The sequence below is a fragment of the Phodopus roborovskii genome, unplaced genomic scaffold, assembly GCF_943737965.1.
Source record: "Phodopus roborovskii unplaced genomic scaffold, PHOROB, whole genome shotgun sequence".
Taxonomy (NCBI): Eukaryota; Metazoa; Chordata; class Mammalia; order Rodentia; family Cricetidae; genus Phodopus; species Phodopus roborovskii.
Window position 1 is genome coordinate 37,902,204 of NW_026126447.1, and position 22,565 is coordinate 37,924,768.

Below are 22,565 nucleotides of genomic sequence, written 5' to 3' on the forward strand. Positions count from 1 at the left end.
CCAGCCATGAATAAAATGATGAAATAAAATAAAGTGGGGTTTATTTAAAGTCAACTAACATGGAGATGGTCTTACACAGTAACAGATACATAAACAGCATCCAGCCCCAGAGCTCTGTTGAATGCCTGCTGTGAACCCAGCACTGGAGGATGCCCTGAGCAAAGCTCCAAGCTCAGGGGCCAGTTTCAGGGCCTGCTGGAGACCTGTAACTCCCCTGCAGCCTGTGCTCAACCTGGACTGGAGCTTGCAGCACCTGGATCAGAAACAGCCTCCCGAACAAAGATGATGCTCTCATAGCTGGGTGGGGGTGAGAGGGATGGTGACCCCAGCAGGGCATCCCCCGGGGTGAGGCACTGAAGGTCGTCTTCTTCGGGCTGCACAGGGGATGGCCAGGGACCCTCAGCCAGTGGGCAATACATGGCCTCTTCGTAAGTGGGGATGGCAGCCTCTTTGGGAGGCCTATGGGAACAGGAAAGAAGCTGTTAGCAGGATCAGCTCAGACTCTCCTGCATGCCAGGGAGTAGTCTGCATGGAGTCTCCATGCTTGATGGAGCAGCCTGCCAACTCAGCTCTCCCTCCTCTTCACAATCCCCCGTCCCGCGCTCTTCGTCCACACCACTCCCCACTTTGACACTTCCTCGGGGACATTTTCTGACCTGTCCCCACTTGTTCTCCCCTGAGCTTCCTCGCTGCTCTCCTCTGTCACTGAACTGACACTGTGTGGTTGTCTCTTGGGGCAGAGATTGACTGGAATGTTTAAACACTGAGAACGGGTGCTTAGAGCTGTTTGTCGAGAGATGAGTGATGGTCCATGGACATACAAACTCCCAGCTGACTGAAATGTCATTTGTAAAGTTACAGTTGTGATGCTCAGGGCAAAGTGTGAGGCCTCAGATTATCTGCCCATCTACGTGCTTGAGACTTGCCAAGGTAAACTAACCAGGTGATCGCTCCTCCTTGCGTGCCTCCAGGGAGAGAGGGCTCACTATTTACCAAGGAAATCACTTCTTTCACTCTACATTGTAGCCCACCCCGACTCTCCAGCCTACCCATAACACCCGGGCAACCAAGTCACCTAACAGGGCTGTGAGGCAAAGACCGGGTCCTCAGAGGCCCCCTGATCTGGCTTGCAGGACAGATTCCAAGGACAAATGTCCTGCTTATGAGCCCATGTGGGCCACCTCCACTGAGTTAGTGCCTTCCTCTGTCCCAGGGCTCTGAGCAGGCTGCTACCCTCATAGCAAGCCATGGGGAGGCAAGCTTACCCTCCTGGTCACAGAGCAGCTCCGCAGGCCCTGGGTTTGAACTTGGCTTAGCTAGAAGAGAGCTGGGGACCAGCCAGGAGACCTGCAGCTGAGAACCAACCAGTACACCTCTTCCTCTGAGCTCCCAGAAGGCTTTGCAAGGGAGAGTGATGCTTCTGCCAAGCCTGACGATACATGCCTGTCATCTTAGTATTCTAGAGGCAGAGGCGACAGGATTTGTGTTTGAAGCCAGCTTGGGCTACATAGCAAGTTCAAAGCCAGCTAGGGCTGCCTAGTAAGACCCTGTCAACAAATCAGAAAGGAAGAAAGGAGGCAGGAGGTACTAGAAGCTATGTCCCTGGAGGCAGCGCACTGAACTCTTTGCTGTTCCCACATTCTCTGGGCCTCTTCTTCCTTATCTGTGGGATAGGGATAATACTTGCCTTGTCACAGATGTAGAAGAGCAGAAAAAGGGTTAACAGCCATGAAGGGAATGAGGGTAATAGGACTCCAAAGCCCTCCTCTCCCTTCTTGTGCACCTCCCAGTCATTCCCTGTCCGCCCAGATTATTTGAGCTGGTTCTGGGTCTGTTTGGGGCCAGCCCAGCAGGTGGCAGCCAGTGGGACTTGTGTGGCTTAGGTATATCAGGAGCTCAGCCCACAGCAGGAAGTTTGCTTAGAGGGCAGGTGTGTGCAACAGCCCTCAAGCCTGCTCCTGTCACCTCAGCAGCCTGTGGGCTCATCACCCTTAACTGTCCGAGGTCATAGTTCAGAACATGGGCATGCCCAGAACTCGGACCTTTGTAAGGTTCTGTCCTAGTGTAGGAGGCTCCTAGTGCATTCCCTATGGCTGGGGGTGGGGTGGGGGTGGTCCAGCCCAGTGGTCTCATGCACAGAGACCAGTCAGCCTTATGGGGACAGAGACAGGCTCCTTGCTGGCCCCACTGGCTTTCTGTTGAGGAACCAAACCCAGTAGGGTAGGAGTAAGCCCCACGCATCTCACAGATGAATGAGTGTAGGGCACACCAGCTAAGTGGACAGCCCTCTCTAACGGCAGAGCTCATGCTCAGCCCACCATGCACACCTCTCCCGATCCAAGTACACCTCGAATCTCCCTTTGGTAAAACGGGACTGATCCTAACACCCTCCCTATAAGCCAAGGTTCAAGCCCATTAGAGATGAAGATCTCAATAGAGAAGAGCAGGGAAAGCAAAGGGGTGCAGGCTCCACGCATGCTCAAGCACCACGGCCATGTCACGGGCGCCTGAAGCACCCTAGGAGGAAGGGAGGAATGATGGCTGGTCACCTTAGCAAGGTCTAGAATCACCCTGGAGACAGACACACCCTGGGGCTCTTCTGTGGGACAGTTTCAAACTTAGTCAATTGCTGTGGGAAGACCTACCCTAAATGTGAGGGGTATCATCCCTAGGGCTGAGGTCCTGGACTGAACGGAAAGGACAAAGTGAGCACTACCATTCCTCTATCTACTTCCTGACCACGGATACAACATGGCCAGCTGCCTCACGCTCCAGCCACTGTGTCCTCCCCACCGTGATGGAAAATACCCGTGAGCCCAAATAAACCCTTCCCCAACATGTTCTTTTGCTTTGTTTTTCAGTGAGCTGTGGTATGGGGGGCCTGCTCTTCCTCCGGCTGCAGCTGACAGATAAAGCATCAGGTGTGACTCGGGAAATCTAGGGACGTTCACAGACACACAGCTTCTAATAGAAAGGGCAACAACACAAAAGTGGCCTTCTGAGTGGGCCTGGCACTGCCTGCTGTGCCCACTGAGGACACAAGGGACCTCTATTCAGGACTGACAATTGCCGGAGGAGCTTCGGGGGAGGGTCTTGTCTGTGTTGCCACTGATGTACTACCAACACTGGACCCACCACATGGTAGGTGCTCAGCGGTGTTAGACGGAGGCAAGAGAGAGTAGGTGACTAAATGGAGGGTTAAGGCCTAACACAGAAAGAGGAATGCCCAACCCCAGGAAGTGGGGTGCCTCCCCTGGGGACAGGATCAGACAAGCAGGCTTCCGCAGTGCCCAGTCACACCAGGTTCTGACTCTGAAAATTGGGTCTTGGAGCTGGAAGGGCCCCTTCCTGCTTCCTGTCTAACTGAAGATGGAATAGCCCACCTAACCCGCAGCTGTGGCCTGGGCCATGTTGACGCAACACTGCCGTGTGTACAGACAACAGCAATACTTTCTGCTCAGGCCAGGCTGGGAGTGGCAGGAGGACAGGCTGTCCTGGCTGTCAGAGTCCAACTCATTTTATGAGCAGGTAGGTCACTGTCTCTCACACAAGTTTCTCTTCGGCAGAGTGCAAAGTTTGGCTGGGTAAGGTGCCCTTCCCTCTGATGGAGCAACTCTGTAACCCAGGCTGGCCTGGACTCAGTTGCTGGAGCTCAGCGCCCAAGTTCCCCACCATGCCCCACTTGAGGTCTGCCTATTGGCCTAAGTAGTATCTGTCAGATGTTGTATCTAGCCTCAAGGAGCCCATGGGTCGATAGCAAGATACTCCAGAAGACACTGTCTACCTGACAAGGGAAGCAAGGCAGGTCCCAATCAGTTCCTAGGAGCATAGGTTAGCCCCCACTGAACCAACACCAGTGCTTATGGAGAAGTGTTGGGGAGGGCCGCAAGCATTGTAACCCTCAGGCTCACACCACTGTGAGCTGCATGTGACAAGCCTCACTCTTCTGCAAACAGCAACAGTGGTCCCCGGTGGCATAAAGGTACAAGCAGCCCATTCAGGCTCCAGGGCCACTGGATGCTTTGTTGAATAAACAAGTATCCAAGGAGAACATGCATTACAGGGCAAAATCGGTCCCCAGACATAAGGCACAAATGTATACATACAATATGTGTACACAAACCATAACACATCTATGGGGATCACAGTCTAAGAAAACATGCTAACAAGCTGGGGGGTGATGCATGTGTGTAGTCCCATCCCTTGACACAGGAGGATCATACATTTTAGGCCAGATTGGATTACAAAGTAAGGCTCTGGTCTAAAAAAAGGGGGGGAATGAGGAAGAAAAACATCCAAAGGGCTAGGGATAACAGCAATGGGGGGAAACTGACAGCTTTTTTGATGCAACCGTTGGCTTCTGCCTTCACCCAACCCCTGCCCCATGCCCACCCACCCTCACCTTTGCAGGTCAGGAAAACTTGCCACTTCCAGAACACCTACTGTGTGCTGGGCACTGGGCTGAGTTGTGCCCACCCATCACTCCCTCACTGTCCCCAGTGTCTCCAGAGACAGGGGCCTATCGTGAGCACTGGTTCCCAGTAAGGCTGCCGTAGCTTGGGACCCAGTTCAGACACAGAGCTGTGTATCTTTGGACAAGTTTTGAAGGTCTCTATGTCTGGTTTCCTCCTCCACAAATGGAGAAGTCCCAGCTATGTCCCCTGGGATGTGGAGAAGTCACTTGGCAGAGTGCCTGGCCCTAGACAGTGCCCTATTGTGCCTCAGGGACTCTTCCTATGCCAGGCTCTTCACTCCTCTGCTTCTCTGTCTGCTGAGCTTGGCTGCCGCCTTCTCCTGCAAGGCTTCCCAGATTTCTCCACATCTCCACAGGACTATGCCTGCTCTTCACATAGCTCTCACTACTCTGGTTTGTCGTTTGCCTCTGTCATGGGGCTTGCATGTCCTCAGGATACAGGCAGGGAAAGGCCTTGTCCAGTGGAAGAATCGCATGAGAATTTACTGAGCAAATACTGGGTAGTGTGACTGTAGCCGGAGTCCCCCGTGGCCCCCATCCTGCCCCACTAACCTGCAGTTCTTCTCAGAGGAGTCCACAGAGAGGTGATACAGGTCTCTGGAGAGTTGGTACAGCTCCCCCTGGCTCGACCTCTTTGAGCTTTCCTGGATGGACCAGAGCAGGCCAAACAACAGAAGCAGACCGCCCATGCTACAGCAGAGTAAGCTGACAGACTTGAGCCAAATCGGGGAGATCTTGGGCAATGGATGTTCCATCGTGGGGGGCAGTGAGCCAGGCTGGACAGCTGCATCATCTTCGCTCCACCATGCAAAGCAGAGTGTCCCAATCACCAGGACCACTGTGCCACTGACCGTCATGCAGTAACGCACAGTGGAGGCCACCTGGCCTCTGGCGCATGTCTGCACACAGAAGGAGAGAGAATCTGAAGAAATGGGCCAGCCAGGTGTACCAAGACCTCAGAGAAGTCGCCTGACTTGAACTTCAGTTTCCATAGCACAGAACAGGATTTTTCCAGGATGTCTACACAGGTGTCTTCATCACTGTCATAGCACTGAAGGAGCCTACAACTCCAGCCCTAACAAAACAGCACATGAGGTGAGATAATATAAACTCATTAAAAAGTTGGGTTCGGGGCTGGAGAGATGGCTCAATGGTTAAGAGCACCAGCTGCTCTTCAAAGACCCTGGGTTCAATTCCTAGCATGGACATGGCATCTCCAGCTGTCTCTAATTCCAGTTCCAGGGGATCTGTACCCTCTTCTGACTTCCATGAAAGCAGTATGCACGTGGTGCACATACACACATATAAGCAGAAAACCCATACACATCTTAAGCTGGGCTCAGCATGCATGTTTGGCAGAAGGGGAGCACTCATGTGTTTTGCTCTTTTGAACACATGTGAATCACTGGAAGAGGGAGGACTCAGCAAAAACGTTGCATGGGATATCTGCAGGAAGCAAGTCTGGCCCCAGATCCTACAGTCCAGAAGAGGCTGGCACTGATCCCCAAAGCTCACCTCTAAACCACTGCCCCTACTGATGACCCCTCTCTGTGTTGTGCCCTGCAAAGCTCAGCTTGCTCCTTGCTAGGAAGCCTTCTGAAGACCCTGTACCTTCTGGGAGCACACCACTCTCCTCTTCCAGTTGTCCCTCCTTGGCTTGTCCCCTAAGCTAGAGTTTCCTGAACCACTGAGTCACCGGCTACATATAAAGAAGCCATGGAAATCAGTTCTTTGTTGGGAATTAGCATTTGGGAAAGTTCATCCTCCCTCCAATCAAGGGAAGGCCATGGAAGGTGAAAGACCCATTCCAAACCCTTTCCATATCCAAAAATTGCTCATCGTGAAGAGAATGAAGTAGCAAAATCAAGCCAAGATGAATCCTGCCCCTCAGAGACAAGCATGAACCCCATTGAGCAGTTTCTACCCGGCTCACCCTCAGTCTACATAAATAATATTGATGGCTAGCATGTGCTAGGGGCATTTACCCAACTGGACACTTTACAGGTGTTTGCTTGCTTACTGCTCAGCACAGTGATATCTCAAGGATAGCTTGGAAATGTATTTAGCTGCAGATTTAACCTAACTTGAGTTCCTTTGTATGTTTGGGCCCCTCCACTCCCTTTTCTGAGAAGCCACCCTCAGACATTTCAGTGCCCCTTACCCTTGCCTCCAGCCCCTGTACCCTTGATAGGGGAGGAAGGGAGGGCTCCCAGCCATGGAGGGTGTGACTTCCAACCCCTGGGGGGCAGACAGGAAGCTCTCTGGCCCCATAGAAGTTCCACCCCATCCTGGCACTCAGGCAGGGCCCGCCAAGCTGGTCCTACCTCCACTGCTCTGCCTTGTCCCTACCCTCACTCCAATTTGAGCCACCTGGCCTTTCTCCTAGACTCGCTACTCCCTCTGAGTCCCCACTTCACCCTTTTCCAAAAAGGAAGTCAGTGTCACCCCTCCCAGAAACTGTGCCCATCTCCCTCCGGCTAGGGGAGGCCTTTCCCACCAGGAGGCTTTATCCATCCCTCCCTCCTTGTAGCCAGTCTGTTAGCTCTGGGACCATGATTGAGCAGGCTCCTGATGCCCGCATTTTGAGTTTACATCCTGGCTCTCAGGGCTAAGAGGTTATGGAGTTGAGTCCAGGAAGCTGTACTGGAGATGTATGTTCCCAGAGCTGGATAGAGGGTGGCCCCACTCAGACACTACCAGGTTATCCAGTGTCTCTTACCTAATGTAATGAGTACTCCACCACAGCCAGGAGGGATTTGAGCCAGGAAGTCACCTACTCTAGGCCCGACTGTTTACTACACGGGGTTCAGTGCAAATCAGTTAGAAGAAAGGCCCCTTCCTTTCAGAAGAGGAAGAAGGGAGCCGTGCACTTGCATCCAGACTACAGAGATGGGGAGAGCCCTGCAGTGTCCCTGTTGCTGTCCTGCAGTGACCCCATGAGAGCACTACAGGCACCTGTTTCTGTACAGGAGTAACCATCTGAACAAGAACAGCCGCCTACGCCTGTGGAGAAACTCGCCCATTTGAGCATTGTGGCGTTGGGTGGCAGGGAGTAGGACATCGGGTCCCTTCTGTACGGTCCAGGTTAAAGGGTCCAGGCCACACCCTTAGCAGAAGCTGAGGTGTTCCTGGCACGGGGGTGAGGGGGGAGACAGGATGCTAGCACCCACCTCGCATGCAGCCATCAGTCTGGTCCTGGAGCCACAGGAGCGGTCCAGGGGAGAGCCCAGCTCATTAGAAGGCGTGGTGGTGGTGGTGGTGGTGGCAGCGGTTGAGCTCTGCAGGCATCCAGCATCTGGGGAGGCTCTGGTAGCTGTCCCTGGCTGTGCCCTTGGCACTTCACCTGCTCCTTAAGGTCTCTGTTCTGGTCCCCAGTAGGGCTGAGATCCTTCCCTCCCTGTCACCGAGCCCAGCAGCTGGGGATCCTGCTGGGAAGCCACCTACCCACTGTCTCCTAGTCCTTGTGTCCTCGATCACCACCTCAAAGACTCTTATGGCCCGCTTCAGTGCTTCCTCTAGGTCCCAGGTGCTGGGCCAGTGTCCAACAGGCCCCGCCCAAACTTAAAGTGATAGTCTACCTGACAGGAGGGAGAAGTTATTTCCCAGAGAGGCAGAAACGGCACAGACGGAACTTGGGCCTGGAAACTCATTTCCCAGACACATCGATGGGAGGGACCTGTGGGAGGCCTGAGCCAGGACCCCCTCACACCTGTTTCACAGGGCAGAGAAACTAAGGGTCAAAGAGGGAGAGCCACTTATCCAAGTGTCTCCTGCATCCTGCATTGATAGGAACAGCTCTATCACAGGAGCCAGAGAGCAGCCACCGCTATCATCTCTATATTCCAGGACAACATTGACACATTGTCAGTCTGAGGACTAGCTTGGACTGTTCCTTCCTGGGGGCACTACCTTCCAAGAGAGGCAGGCCAGGAGCTGTGGCACTGACCCTCCTGCAGTGCCCTCCTCCTGCATCGCCCACTGTGAGCGTTAGGTCTGGGAGGGTAGATGCCTGCTCTTTTTATCAACAGGTGATTGGGAAACCCAGAAAGAGGCTCAGCTCAGTGTGTGTTCCATGTCTCTGGGAGGGCGCATCTTTAAAAGGTGGGTGCCAGCCACAGCAGGAACAGTATGTGCAAAGCTAGACAAAGTCATGGGGAACTTGTGTGTGAAGCACCTGAGTTCTTTGAGCAGCAATCTTTCCCTCTGGTGAGGTCCTTCTAGTACTGTTATCTTCCTCATTGTGTGTGGTCCCCATTTTACCCCAGGTGACATGCCTATATAAGGATGAGAAGCTGAGTGCATGGACAGACAAGGACCTCTGATGTTGCTATACCCCATCAAGGCAGCCTGCCAGTGGCTAAGGGTGGTCTGCCAGCAGTCCCTTGGTGCTGTGCGCAGGGGAGATGTGGGTGAGAGATAGGAGACTATGACACTCTGGGCTGTACAGGCATCCATGCAGGGTGTGTCCCTCCCTGCCTGTTATCCCCAGATGAGTCACTGCATAGTAAGGTTGAGGTGCAGCCTGGGCCCTATTTGAACTTGAGCCTCTGGGTAGGAAATCAAGGCCAGAGCTGGAAAGTCATGGTTCCTGTCTCCAGCCAATTGCAGGCTAGAGGGCTTTGTCTTTTGCAACACAGAGATCCCCCTACCCAGGGCAGCTACCGGGGTTCAATGAGACTTTTCTCACCGGCCTCCCCCAAGGAGCTGGCCTATATACTCTTGCATTACACAGTAGTTCTGTGCATACCTCTCATAAACCTGTGGAGACCTCCCTGATGACAGGGACCAGGCTTGGGGTTCAGTCAGACACCTGTCCCAGGAACTCCAGGGAACTGGAACTTAGTACATTTGTAATACAAGGAGCTGGACCATCTGCCTCCATCTTCTTCCTACCCTCTTCCAGAGGCTAAGCTAGCCTTGGCCAGCTACAATACTTCAGGCCCAAGTATACCTGCGCATCCTCTTTGAACGAGCAGCTTCAGGCTTTCCTGGCACCAGGATGTTGACTCAGAGGAGATCACTGGTCAGCAGCTTCTGCACCCAGGGGGCAGGGAAGGGCATTTGTGCCTCCCCATTATCTGTTACCAGGCAAGTGTTTTTCCTCTTGATACATCTGCTAATAACGTAGACTCTATAAGAAGTGCTTGGCCCAAAAGGTTAGTGAGGAGTGGAGAGAGGAGAGACCAAAATCCACATCCTTTGGATCTTCCAGACTGTTCCATCACTCTGACATTGCCTTCTCTTTGGTCATAGCCTAAACTGCTGCCTCTGTCTCTCTTCCCAGAAGCTGCCTGTCCTAACAATGTACCAGCCTCAGCTTTCACACCACGTCCCAGTCAGTCCCTCAACCGCCTAGACATTCAATGGGTCCCCATCGCCCCAAGAGCCACCCCAGCTGCTAAGCTCCATGTTCTTGTAATCAAGACCCTGGCCACCTCCCAGCCTCACCTATGTCACTTCCAAGCTCCCTGTCACCATGTCCAAAGTACAGTGCCATTCCTTGGACGCAAAGATTCAGCTATACCAGTTGGCCGTTGAGCCCCAGGGACCCTCTTTTTCCAACTCCCCAGCACTAGAATTACAAGCAAGCACTGTATGTCCAGTCTTCAGGCCCTCACGCTTGTAAACACTTTACCATCTCCCCAGTGATGGGAAACAGTTACCAATGATAGTCAAAGCTTAGAGTTAAGTTAGTTAGGTTTTTCAAGATACACAGAGATGTATTTGAGATAGATAGGAATTCTTCAAACCTTTCAAAGACCTACAGAATATGGCATTTAAAATGGTTTAGGGATTTTCTTAACAATGAGACATAACTGCTCCTGGCAACACCACCTGCATCAAAAAGGAAGATGGACCTTGAAGAAAGGAGTTATGAAGTTTGCTCCCAATATGGCAAGACTAGCCATTTGGACAAGATACTGCTCTTGTCTGGACTGTTTGACTTCATGCTGTATAAACTTGACATGCAGAACCCACAGAAAAGTGACTGCTGATTCAAGATGGACATTGCTACAGAGTTCCTGCTTCATGGAAGAGTCTGCCAGACAGTCTGCAGGACACAAAGAAAAGTGACTGACAAACTGCCAATACAAGAAGACAGTTTAAAGTTTCCTGCTTTGCTGAAGAGTCTGCCAGACACACTATGGCCTATGGGCTGAAGATGGAAGATTGCAGAAGAACTTCAGGTGACTGACAAGACAAGATGTCTCTGTCATTTCTAGAGTTTATATATTATCCTTCTATGGTCTTTGATAGAGTTGAAGACAGATAGTTATGGTTATAGTTTTCCTTAGTTAGGATTAAAGATAAATTACATAGACTTTAGACATACAAAGATAGGATAGATGATGGAATATTTTCTTAAATCTTGCTACATGTTAATGAACTAAATATTGTTAACTGTGATTCTTATTTGATAACTGTTGTGTGATATATTTTGCTATGTTAAGGTTAAAACCCTTCTTTTTATTTAGACAGAAAAGAGGAGATGATGGGAGATGCCATTATGTATATATGTTTCTCATACTGGTTAATAAATAAGGCACTGTTGGCCAATAGGAAAGGAAGATAGGAGGGACTGGGAGACAAGGAGGAAAGAGGAAGGAGGAAAGAGGAGTCAAGATGGAGAGTCTGGAGAAAGCAGGACGCCAGCCGTCTCTCCGAGGGTAAGAGGAGACCACGTGGAAATACATAGATTAGCAGAAATGGGTTAATACTTAAGACAGAACTAGCCGATAAGAAACTAGTAATTGGCCAACAGCATTATATCTAATACAGAGTCTCGGTGTGTTAATTGGGGCTGGCGCGGCAGCGGGACAAGACCAGGCGGCAGGCAGAAAAACCCTACTCCTTACACCCCAGCACCTGCAAATGGGTTTCTCATTAAACACTATTCTAAAATCTGTGTGTGTATGTGTTTGTGTGTGTGTGTGTGTATGTGTGTGTGTGTGTGTGTGTGTGTATTCTTTGCTCAGGTGTTTGCCTCTCCTCCACTGACAGCATCTTAAAGACAGGCTTTGTCCCTTATCTACCCCCCATGCCATTTCAGAGTGCCCACAACAGGCCTGAGACCTATTGGAACAGCATGAGCTATGTGATGGTGAGTCCCCTCTGTCCCCTGATTTTAAGGTCATCCATCAGTTCAGGGAAAGCCAGCCAAGATCAGGGATGCAGTGTCTTCAAAGAACAGGATTCTGAGATCTGTTTCAATTAAGAAATGACTCAAACCAATCCCAGCCTGAGAAGGCTCATCCACTGCTACCCTCCCAAGGACATTAACAGTGTATAGAAACATGTTTGGTTATTCTAGCTGTGGTGAAAATGGAGTTGCATCTACTACAACCTACAGGGTACAGGACAGCTTCTCTATGAAGAGTGCCCACTATCTGATGGAGAACTCAGATCTCAGTGAGGTTCTGGAGGGCCAAAGTTTCCAGCCCACAGTCTGCAGAGAAATTCTGATCTCTCCAAAGGAGAGGAATAAGCCTATCAGCAATGTGGGAGCAGAGCTACAGCTCTAAGCAGCAATCCAGAACATCCCCCTTTCTCCTTAGGGAGCTTTAAGAGAATCCAGGATTCTTAGCTTCGCACAGAAAAGCATTTCAGGACCAGCTAAAATGAAGCAGAGCTGGATTTTTTTTATCTTATAATTTTAGATATCTTTAATGTATTTTAAACACATGGGTTAGTAGAAAGAGAGATGCTCAGAGGAAGAATGAGACATACCCAAGCATGGGCCTAGGCCTCTCCAGGAAGAGATGTGCCTGATTGTATGGTGACTGGATGAATGGCTCCCTAAGCTCCCTTGCTCAGAGTGGGTAATTTATAACACGGTTTAAAGGTTAGGAAACTTTCTTTTACAAACAAAGTTATAAAATGAATTTATGAGTGGTGTCTGGATTTAGAAACAAGATTGGAGCAATGAGAAGCTCTCAAGGCTGTAGGTGACTTGGCTCCAAGTTTGTTTACTGTGCTTGACACCTTCGATCGAGTTATCTTCAAGAAAGTTTTGCGTTGCTTCCATGGGCAACCTGAGTTTTCTCGGTGATATCTGAAGCTTCCTGACTCCATCACAAGAGAAGGCGAGGCAGACCGCAAGAGAAGGGCTTTGGTCTGTCCCAGGCTTTCCATCCCATGTCACCATAATTTTTTCCTACCTTTCTATCCTGCCTCAAGCCCTAGGCACAGCCAGCACTGTTGATTAATCAATCTTTGACATTGCGGTTTTTACATTGGCTTTTCTTCAGAAAAAAGCCTGGGGTGGAGGGAGGGCAGAGGAATGTGTGGAAAGCCATTGACCTGCTTTGATTCAGAGGCTCAGTTAAGGACAGGGAGCCGCCCAAAGTCTCAGAGGCCCTTCAACACAGCAGGACCCCACATTCAGAGATCTGGAGTCAGGAGCTAGCTCTCTCTTTCTGCCATTCAATGTATTCACCCATATCTAGGGCTAGCAGTGATGCACCTCCAAGGGTGGAGGAACTGTGGCTACAGACCAGATCTGGCGAAAAACCAGCCTGCCTCCTCCCTCTTTTCCTTCCTTCCTTTGCTTTTAGTGGAGTGCTAGGGATCAAGCCCAGGGCTTCTTGCACGCTCGCCAAGCACTCTACAGCCATGCTATGTGCCAGTACCCAGTGTGCTGTTATTGGTTGTATCTTAAGTTTTAATCACTATGCCTAAGAGATCCATGAAACAAAACTGCCTCTCATCTGCAAGCTCCTTGCCCAAGGACAGACAGTTCCTGAAACCCTGGAGGCTATTGTTTATGGGAGGTAACGAGCCACATGTTTTCACTCCCCTAAACAAGTTTGTTTGACCCATCTACCCCAGACGCACTTATATGCTTGCTACATATGGGTGGGAAGTTCACGGGATGGAGGCATATCAGGATGTATGTCTGCCTCTGGTTGGACCTCATGGGAAATTGAATGAATCATGGATTTTGCTTCCTAAGTCACTGAAAACTATAATTCAGGGTTTTCCCCCAGGAACCTGGGTATGGACCTGGCCAGTATTTAATTAAAGCTTGCTTCAAGTTTAGCTTTAAACTGTGGTAGTAGTCTTATTCTCAATTGGTGGGATTAACAACATCCTGAAAAACAAAGAACGGATGTTATATTTTTTTAAAATTTAAAATAAAATTTTTAAAAAAGCTTCTAGGAGATGAAACTAACACATTGTGAACCCGGGGAAACACCTTACAACCAAGAATAAGCCATCTCTCCAGGGATGCCTGCCTGCTCTATTAGTTTTCTGCCGTACATAGCAGATCACCAGAATCTATTGTTATTATCTCCTAGCATGTAGGTCAGATGCCCAGGTGGGCTCTACAAGGTTCTCTGCTCAAGGGCTCCCAAGAATAAAGCCAGGCTTATCCAGAGACTGAAAAGGCATCCACTCACAAGCTCTCTCAAGGTGCTGGCTCAGCTGAGGTCCTATAACTGATGAACTACAGGTTTGCTTTTGTTTTTGTCCAGCTACTCTGCTCCTGGGTGCGCTCAGGTCCTGCTCACAGCCCCTGCATCTCAACCGTGGAAATTTCAAGTCCCTCAAATCCAATCTGACTGACGCACCTGGACTCCCCGCTTACCCTGGCTGCCCAGGGACAAAAGGAACCATTTGTGATTGGGCTAGAGCACCCTCCTCCCAGTTCAGCATCTGCTGCTTAGGGACCTTGATGACCATTACCAAACGCTTCTCACTATGTATTGTCATATCCTCATGGACAGCCATCTCAGAATTCTGCCCTCCATGGGTACTATGCCAAAGAACACTGGGGATGCTTATGGAGACACACATGGCATAGTAGGACCACGTCTTCTATGGTGCCAGAAGCTGGATGAGGACTTCCAGGTGTCACTTGGGCAGATGGTATATTTACAGGGAACCCAGAAATAAGTCAGATGGTGACAAGATCCTGCCCCTGAATGCTTCTTGTTGGCAATAGTGCAAAAAGTACCTCAGATGTTGATTGGACACCTAAGGAGGCAACCCAAAGGCGGATCCCAGTGCACACAGGATTTCAGCAGAACCTGGAGGTAAAAGGGACCTCTGTTCAAAGGACAGCCCATCAGTCACCAGAGGGCATGTCTTTCCTATGAGGACAATGAACACAGTCTTAAGGTTTTGCATAAACCAGCTTGTTAAAGATTACCAACAGAACAAAAGCCAACATCCAGACTGTCTGCCAGCTGCTAGATAGTATGTTACCTTTGTTATGTTCTTAGATCATAGAAGCCTTGGTCCTGCACGGAAGGAGTCCTTTTTACAGCCTTACTGAGGTATGATTCACCTGAAGTGTACGATTTAGTGGCATTTGATACACTCAGAACTTCGCAGCCATCACCGTAATCAGTTGCCCTAGAAAGAAGTTCCGTGTCACCCAGCATCATGGCTGCCTTTCTCCATTCTCCAGAGATACTAATCAGCTTTCTTTCTGCCTCTGCATATTTACCTGTCCCAGACATCTCCTACAAGCTGTAACATATAAGGCAGAGTTCTTAATCCAGCTTCCTTCATTCACTATGTTTGCCTGGCCCATTCATGTTTCATCACGTACCAGGACATGGCTTGCTCTTACTGCTGAATACCATCCTAGAGCCACATGAAAACACAGCTCACGCCATTAGTTGATCAACAGTGCATTGCCTCTACCTCTTGGTGAGCATGAACACTGCTTCTGTCAATGTTCATGTCCAAGTTTTGCATGGCCCCATTTCCCTTTCTCTTGGGTGTATGCCTCATTAGGAGTGAACTTGCAGTGTTATATAGTTAACTTTATATTCTACTGGTTGAGAACTGAGGCCAGAGAAGACAAAACAGCTACGCAGGAGTGTCCAGAACAGATCAAGGTTAAACCCAAATCCACTCACACTGAAGGTCTGCAACCTCCTGCCCTGAGTAGACATAGAGTGAGGACCACCCCCTTCCTGACATGTGAGTACCCTAAGAGCAAGGACTCCAGTTATGCTGGCTAAGTTCTGTCCTATAGTAGAAGAAGCTCCCGTGCACAAAGCGGGTGTCATTATCATTATCCCTGCATGAGGGGAGAATGAGCCTGTGTGGATGATATGAAGTGAAGTTTCAGGAAACCTCCAGATTCCTGTTGTTAGTTGAATCATACTTGGAGCCAGGATGAATGTCTTGGACTTTTGGAGCTAAAAAGGGATATATCTTTCCCAAAAAATCCCACAAGTGAGTCTCTGGTGGCCCTGCCAATTCCGAGAATTCTGCCTGTTCACAGAAAAGCAAGGAGCTGGTACCCCGATTTCATGGTCTAAAAAAGGAAAGCACAGCCCTTGAGTAAGAAAGGAATTAGAAATTTCAAGGTTGCAGCCTCCTGGGAACAGGTTTACGGCCAAGCGAGTCTACTGCTTCTTCTGGGCCCCTGTTCTGTAAGATCCCAAGGCAAGATCCCCAGCGGCCCTGAGCCCGGAGGAGATACAGGTTTACTGGTGCCGCATAAAGGGCTGGTGGCAGCCTTGGCTACAGAGGACATTTGAGGTTCTCAGGAATCAGCACAGGGCGACCTCTGTTTACCAGACTGAGCAAGATGGCAGCCAACGTCCTCAATATACTGAAGGGAGTTGGTAGGAAGAAGACAGCAGGGGCAAGTTTGGGCCAGGACTACAACATGTGGCACTGACCAATTGTCTGCCCCTTTCAGCTTGATTTCTTTCTGTAACAACTGGAGGTTCTTGAAGTTCATAGACTCTAGTCCAGAGTCCACCCTCTTTCTTTCTCTCTTCTTTCCCTCTCTTGGGAGGTAAGCTTATTAATCTACAAGTTCCCTCGGGTATCTAATAGAAGTCCAGATTTGTTCAGAGTTGGGGTTCTCTTTGCAGGGAGCATAGGCTGTCCGGAGCTGGGACCCGTGCTCTGACCCATGTATTCTGAAGAGCCCCATACTCCACATTAGCTCCTGGCCCTGTACCTCCCTCCCTCCTCCCCCACCCCAGCCTGCTTACAAGCAACTGTGTACAGACCCTGGCACTCCTCCGCTAAACTGCTCTGTGTGCCTGGCATCTGGCTTCTGCACACCACATCTCCTCCCACCCAGCACCAGGCCCTAGGACAATGACTGCCGTGCAGGATCCCCTGCCGGTCTTCCTGGACAGTCTTCAGAAGTGAAGTGAGGGCTGGGTTGATGTTGATTGAAGCTGTGACCAGCCCGAAGGCTCAGATTTTCCTCCAAACTCTACCTCTGGTCTGTGGAATGGCCCCAGCCAAGTCTTTCCCCTTGTGGCTCCAATTTCCCTAATGACGACTGGAATGTTTGGGACAGTTAGTTATAGAAGTGGTATAATGGAGCCCTGATAAGGGACACAGGAGATCCATGAGGTGTCATCTGCTTGCTGTTCACTCTTTATCCTGGGTGAGGGTGGGCCCACAGCTCCACCAGTTCGCCACCACCCCTGGTCCCTCAGGTCATTTAACTCAGGACCTACTACTTTATTTCCTTCTTTTTCTTACTCTGGGAGCTTCTAGATTTTTATTTGGAACAGCTGAGAGCTACTCAAGAAAACTAAGCCAGCCAGAACTTATATTCTAAATTAAAAAAAAAAAAAAAGTATTTTAACCATAAGCCATTTAAAAAGCACAGTCACAAAATGACAACTTTTATGGCTGTCACTAAAATACCCACAAGCATCTACTTAACAAACTACTATGAATTTTCATCAAAACACAAAATACATAAGGGCCAACTAATCTCAAGGGCTGACCTCACTGGATGTCATTGGTAGACTATACTCTTTCTACCTAGCACAACTGGCCCTGTTTTGAGCTCTGTCCTTCTCCCATGCAAGCTTCGATAGCTCCTCAGTGCTGGGTGGATTGCTGTCACCTCACTTCCTCCTTTGTCTCTCTCCTGTCCCTGGGAATCTCACACACACACACACACACACACACACACACACACACACACACACACACTCACACGAGCTCCTTTTCTGGTCTTCTAAATAGAAAAGGTGGAGAGAGGCACACACAGCTAGCAAAGTCTGGCTTCTTCCTCCCTATGTTCAACTAAGGAGAGTACTGCCCTCCTCCAAGGAATACAGAGCCTGACTCCAGTCGCGCCTTGTGGGAGGCTGGTGATCATACACAGTAGTGACTAGATGCCCACTGGCCGTGTTCCAAAGAGTAGACTTTGGTCCTCTTTCCATGTCCAAGATAAATCCTCATTCATACACAGGCTTTCAGTTACTAATTCTAAGGCAACTCATTTTCCTAGAAGATTCCCTGGAACCTTTGCTGGAACTCAAAGCCACTGTCCTCCATTTCCACCACCACCCAGCTATACCCTGAGCATCTGTGAGGTCACACCACCCTTCCATTCCTTCATCCTTCTCATCTAACCAACAACCATGTCTACTGACTTGGCCTTGGAAGCATGTTTCATATCTACCCCTCTCCTCTCCACTCCCATACCCCCTTGGCTCTATGCCTGTTCACCACCCCCAACCCTGAGACCATGGAAACCTGGTAACTCCTGGGTCTCAGTTCACCTCACTCCACTACAGCTGTATCAGTCTTATGTCGTATTCCCTGTCTGGAACCCAATTTCATTAAAGCTACTCAAAAAAAAATAAAATAAAATAAAATAAACTTAATGTTAGGATGGCATGCCACCTCCAAGAACTATAAAAAGGAGAGAGAGTAAGTCCTGGATACCTTAAACACCATTAGAATCCTCACCTTGTTTTCCAGTCCTGGAATCAGTACCCAGCCACCGTCCCACCCCCATGCCAGGTGACACCAGATTTTTATGACAAATACCCAAGAGAAACGATTTAAAGAGTAAAAGGGTTCATTCTGCCTCATGCATTAAGAAGACTCAAGGCCATGGGCCACTGGCTCCATTCTTTTTCAAACCCATGACAAGGCAGGAACATCATGGATGAGGAGCATGGTGAAGCAAGCAGCTTACCTTATGGCAAACCGGAAACAGAGAAAGATAGAGTAGGAAGCAGGTAGGGCAGTTCACAAGGGCATGTCCCCAGTAACTGTTTCCCCCAGGTAGGCTCCACTAAGACATCTAGCACCTCTCAGAATCACATCACCAACTGAGTCTTCCAAACACAAGCCTGAGGAAGACATTTTATGTTCAAACCATAGCGAGTATTCTACCACTGAGGTACACCCTCCCGCCTGCGTTAGAGATTTTGTTTCTATTTATCGTGATGTACTGGGTTCATTATCTCTTAATTCGCACCAGTTTTCTCCAGTGGGTGGGCAACTGTGCTGGTTATGTTTTTTTTGTTTTGGTTTGGTTTTGTCTACTTTACACGGGCTAGAGTTATCAATGAAAGTGGGAAGTTCAATTGAGAGTGTGTCCATCAGATTGGCCCTAGGTAAGCCTGTGGAGCATTTCCTTGATTGGTGACTGATGTGGGAGGGCCCATCTCACTCTGTGTAGTGCCATTCCTGGCAAGATGGTCCTGGGATGTGTAAGAAAGCAGGCTGAGCAAACCAGGAGAGAGTAAGCCCGTAAGCAGCATCCTCCATGGCCTATGATGCTTCAAGTTCCTGCCTTCAGGTTCCTGTCCTGACTTCCCTTCATGATAAAGTATAAATTGTAAGGTGTTCTGCTTTTGTTTTATTTTTTGAGACAGGGTTTCTCTATGAAACAAGTCCTGGCTGTCCTGGGACTCACTCTGCAGACCAGACTGGTCTCGAACTCAGAGATCCACCTGCCTCCTTAGTGCTGGGATTAAAGGCATGTGCCACCACCACCCAGCTGTAAGCTGTTCAGATTTATTTCTAAATCCTTTCCTCCTAAAGTTGCTTCTGGTCTTGTTGTTTATCACGGCAATAGAAACCGAAGACTGCAGCCTTGTCCACTGAGCACTCCCAAAACTATTATTTCCTGGCTTTGTCTACCTCCCGTTCAGTGGCAGCTAACACCCTTGGTTCTAAAAAGTAATCCCAAGGACAATCAGTGGAACAAGGTGCCCACCCCTGGACCAGTCACTTGACGCCAAGCAGTGAGATCATATAGTAAGATCATATAGCAAATAAATGACTGCTGAGGGCCACTCCTGCGTGGTTTAACGTCTCCTTCCAAAACTCACGTTGAAGTGTAATTGCCACTGTGATGGTATTGAGGGATAGAGGCTTTCTAGAAGATTAAGTCAGGAGGCTCCACTGTCATGATGGAGGTAGGCCATTTATCATGATAATAGCTTTGTTATGATGGGAGTGGCTTTGCTATAAAAGTAAACTCAGCTTCCTCTGCTCTTCCTGAGAGGGAGGAGTGAGGAAGGCAGCCTACAGCTGGGTGTGGTAGTGCATGTCTGAAATCCCAGCACTTGAGAAGGCAAAGGGAGGAGGCTCTGGAGTTCAAAGTTAATTTCAGCTATGTAGTGAATCCAAGGCCCATCTGGGCTACAGGAGATGGAAAGAAAGAGGGAGAAGGAGGAGAAAAGAAAGGAACGGGAAAGGAAGAAGGGAATAAAGGAAGGGAGAGAGAGAGCCAGAATGAGCAAAAATAATTGCCCACTCTCAATTGACAGATATACAAATACTTGGGTGAAAGACCTAAAAAGTAATGTTAATGATGGACTAACCTGGAAACCAATATCTGTTCCTTGGAATTTGCTAGCTTTCTTTCACAAGGCCCTGAGATAAGAAGAATTCACACTGCCCCTCCTTTCCTGTGAGTCAACAGGTGGTGAATAGGGTCCTTAGGAAACAAAGAGATAGCTGCAACTCTGGTTTGCCCAGACAAAATTAATTAACATACCCTGAGGCCCTAATAGCAGACCATATGGCCTCCAAGGGTCACATACTCAATGGACAGAGGGTCCCACCCCCTCCCTAAGCTTGTGGGTTTGCCTTTAAAAACACCTGGGCCCAGGGGAGGGGGCTTCTCTCTAGCCTGCATGCTGGAGGAGCCCGTTTGCGCAAACGTTTCCTGTTCATTAAAGCCTCTTGCATTTTGAAGCAACTGGACTGGACATTGAGTTCTTGGGGTATCGACCGAACCTGGAAGACTCCTCATTCTGAGGGTCTTACATGGGGAAATCCTCAACATCCTTAAATCTTGTTCTAGTTAGAATGGCTATCACTGAGAAAGCAAACAACGACAAATGCTGTTTTGAAGAGAAGCTGGGTACATATATACTAATACGAAAACCAGTATGGAGGCTCCTCAAAAAAACTAAACACAGATCTGCGTATGACCCAGCCAAGCTCTCCTGGTGCACACCTGATGGCCTCTAAGTCACCATGCCACGGGGACACCCTCACAGCATGTTTACTACAGCACTGTTAACAACCTCCAAGTCACATAGTCAGTCTAGACCTTTCCATCAGCAGACGAATGGGTAAAGACATAGATCTACATACAACAGAGTTTTGTGTGGCCACTCAGAAGAACAAAACTATGAAATTTGCTGGAAAATTTGCAACTGGAGATCACAATATTAGGTAAAATTAACAGACTCAAAAGAAAAAGTGTAACTCTTGTCATATGCAGATTATCTATACACATATAGATGCACACACACACACACACACACACACACACACACACACACTGTCAACAGCACCCTGGTGTCTACCCACCAGATGCCAGTTGCACACAGCCAACCATAGCTGGCCCCATCAAAAGTGTCTCCAGAAAATGCTAATGGGCTCTTAAGGGCAAGATTTACCCTCAATCAAGGATCACTGACACCAGTGTTGTAGAATATTGTTTTAAGATGTGTTATATTTATTTATGATGAAACAGTTGTTTAATGATGTGAAGATGTGTTACACTCTTTTACATTGCATTTGTTTAACTCTGTGATTCTTTGCCTGTCTAAAACACCTGATGGTCTAATAAGGAGCTGATTGGCTAACAGTGAGGCAGGAGAAAAGAGAGGCAGAGCTGGCAGATGTTGAGAATAGGAGAAATCTGGGAAGAAGGAGAAAGAGAGAAGCAAGGAGAAAGAAAGGAGCAAGAAAGGAAGCGGCCAGCTACCCAGCCAGCTACAGAGAGTGAAAGTAAGATTACAGAAGTAAGAAAATGAGAAAGCCCAGAGGCAAAAGGTAGATGGGATAACTTAACAAACACTGACTAGAAATAAGCCAAGCCTAGGCCGGGCATTTATAAGAAAAAGTAAGACTCTGTATGTGATTTATTTGGGCCCCCAAAAGGCCAAAAAAATGAAAGGGCAAAAAAGTCAAAACAAAACAAACAAACAAACAAAAACAACTACACACCCGCACTCAGGAGGCAGAGGCAGGTGGATCTCTGTGAGTTCAAGGCCAGCCTGATCTACAGAATGAGTTCCAGGTCAGTCAGGGCCACATAATGAAATTGTGTCTGGAAAAAAAAAAAACAAAACAAACAAACATATAAAACAAAGAATCGCTGATAAAACAGCTCCAACAACAGAATAAGTAGAAAAAAAATCCATAAAATTATACTTATGGAGGAAGCATTATTCAAAACAAAATACTAGTTTATGAGTTTTTTAAAATGTTAGAAAACATGAATAAAAGGAAACTGAATTTCATTTAAAAATATATACTTTATCCAGACATGATGGTGCATGCCTTTAATCTAGCCTGTTCTACATAGTGAGACCCTGTCTCAAAAACAAACAAATAAGAAGCCAAATTGGATATCAACAAAAATAGAATGAAATCATAATAAGTGTTAATAATTAAAGAGAAAACCACACCCACTGGGCAGACCCACCCCATTCCCATTGGTCATTAGCCTGAATGGCCAAATTCCCACACCAGGGCATAATGGAGATGAGGTAGCCAGTGTATGAAAGAATATAGACTAAAAAAAATATGGGTCAAGCCAGGCAGTGGTTGCAGTGCACGCCTTTTAATTCCAGCTCTCAGGAGGCAGAAGCAGGTGGATCTCTGTGAGTTCAAGGCCAGCCTGATCTTCCGAGCTAGTTCCAGGACAGCTGTGGCTGTTATACAGAGAAACCCTGTCTTTAAACAAACAAACTAACAAACAAAAAATTAAAAACTATCTTGGGTGCATGAACTGGCTTTTTGGAGCCCACTCCCTATGGCAGGATACCTTGCTCAGCCTTACTTAAGGGACGAGGGGCTTGGTCCCTTGGTATATGAGACTTTG

The 22,565-nt window shown here is 48.6% G+C and overlaps 1 protein-coding gene across 1 annotated transcript; it reads right to left on the reverse strand.

Moving 5' to 3' along the window:
• Positions 1-227: 227 nt before the first annotated feature.
• Tmem61 (transmembrane protein 61) lies at positions 228-8,063 on the reverse strand. Its single transcript, XM_051188017.1, has 3 exons — positions 7,645-8,063; positions 5,027-5,373; positions 228-459 (listed from the first exon to the last, which is right to left on the reverse strand). The coding sequence occupies exons 1-3, from the start codon at positions 7,657-7,659 to the stop codon at positions 228-230; spliced, it is 594 nt and encodes a 197-aa protein (XP_051043974.1). The 5' UTR covers positions 7,660-8,063.
• Positions 8,064-22,565: the final 14,502 nt, after the last annotated feature.

What these genes read in the sequence shown, in the direction of transcription:
- Tmem61 (XM_051188017.1), bottom strand. An exon ending in TCCTCTGAGAAGAACTGCAG is followed by an intron (nt 460 to 5,026) that starts GTTAGTGGGGCA and finishes CTGTTCCCATAG; the next exon opens with GCCTCCCAAAGAGGCTGCCA.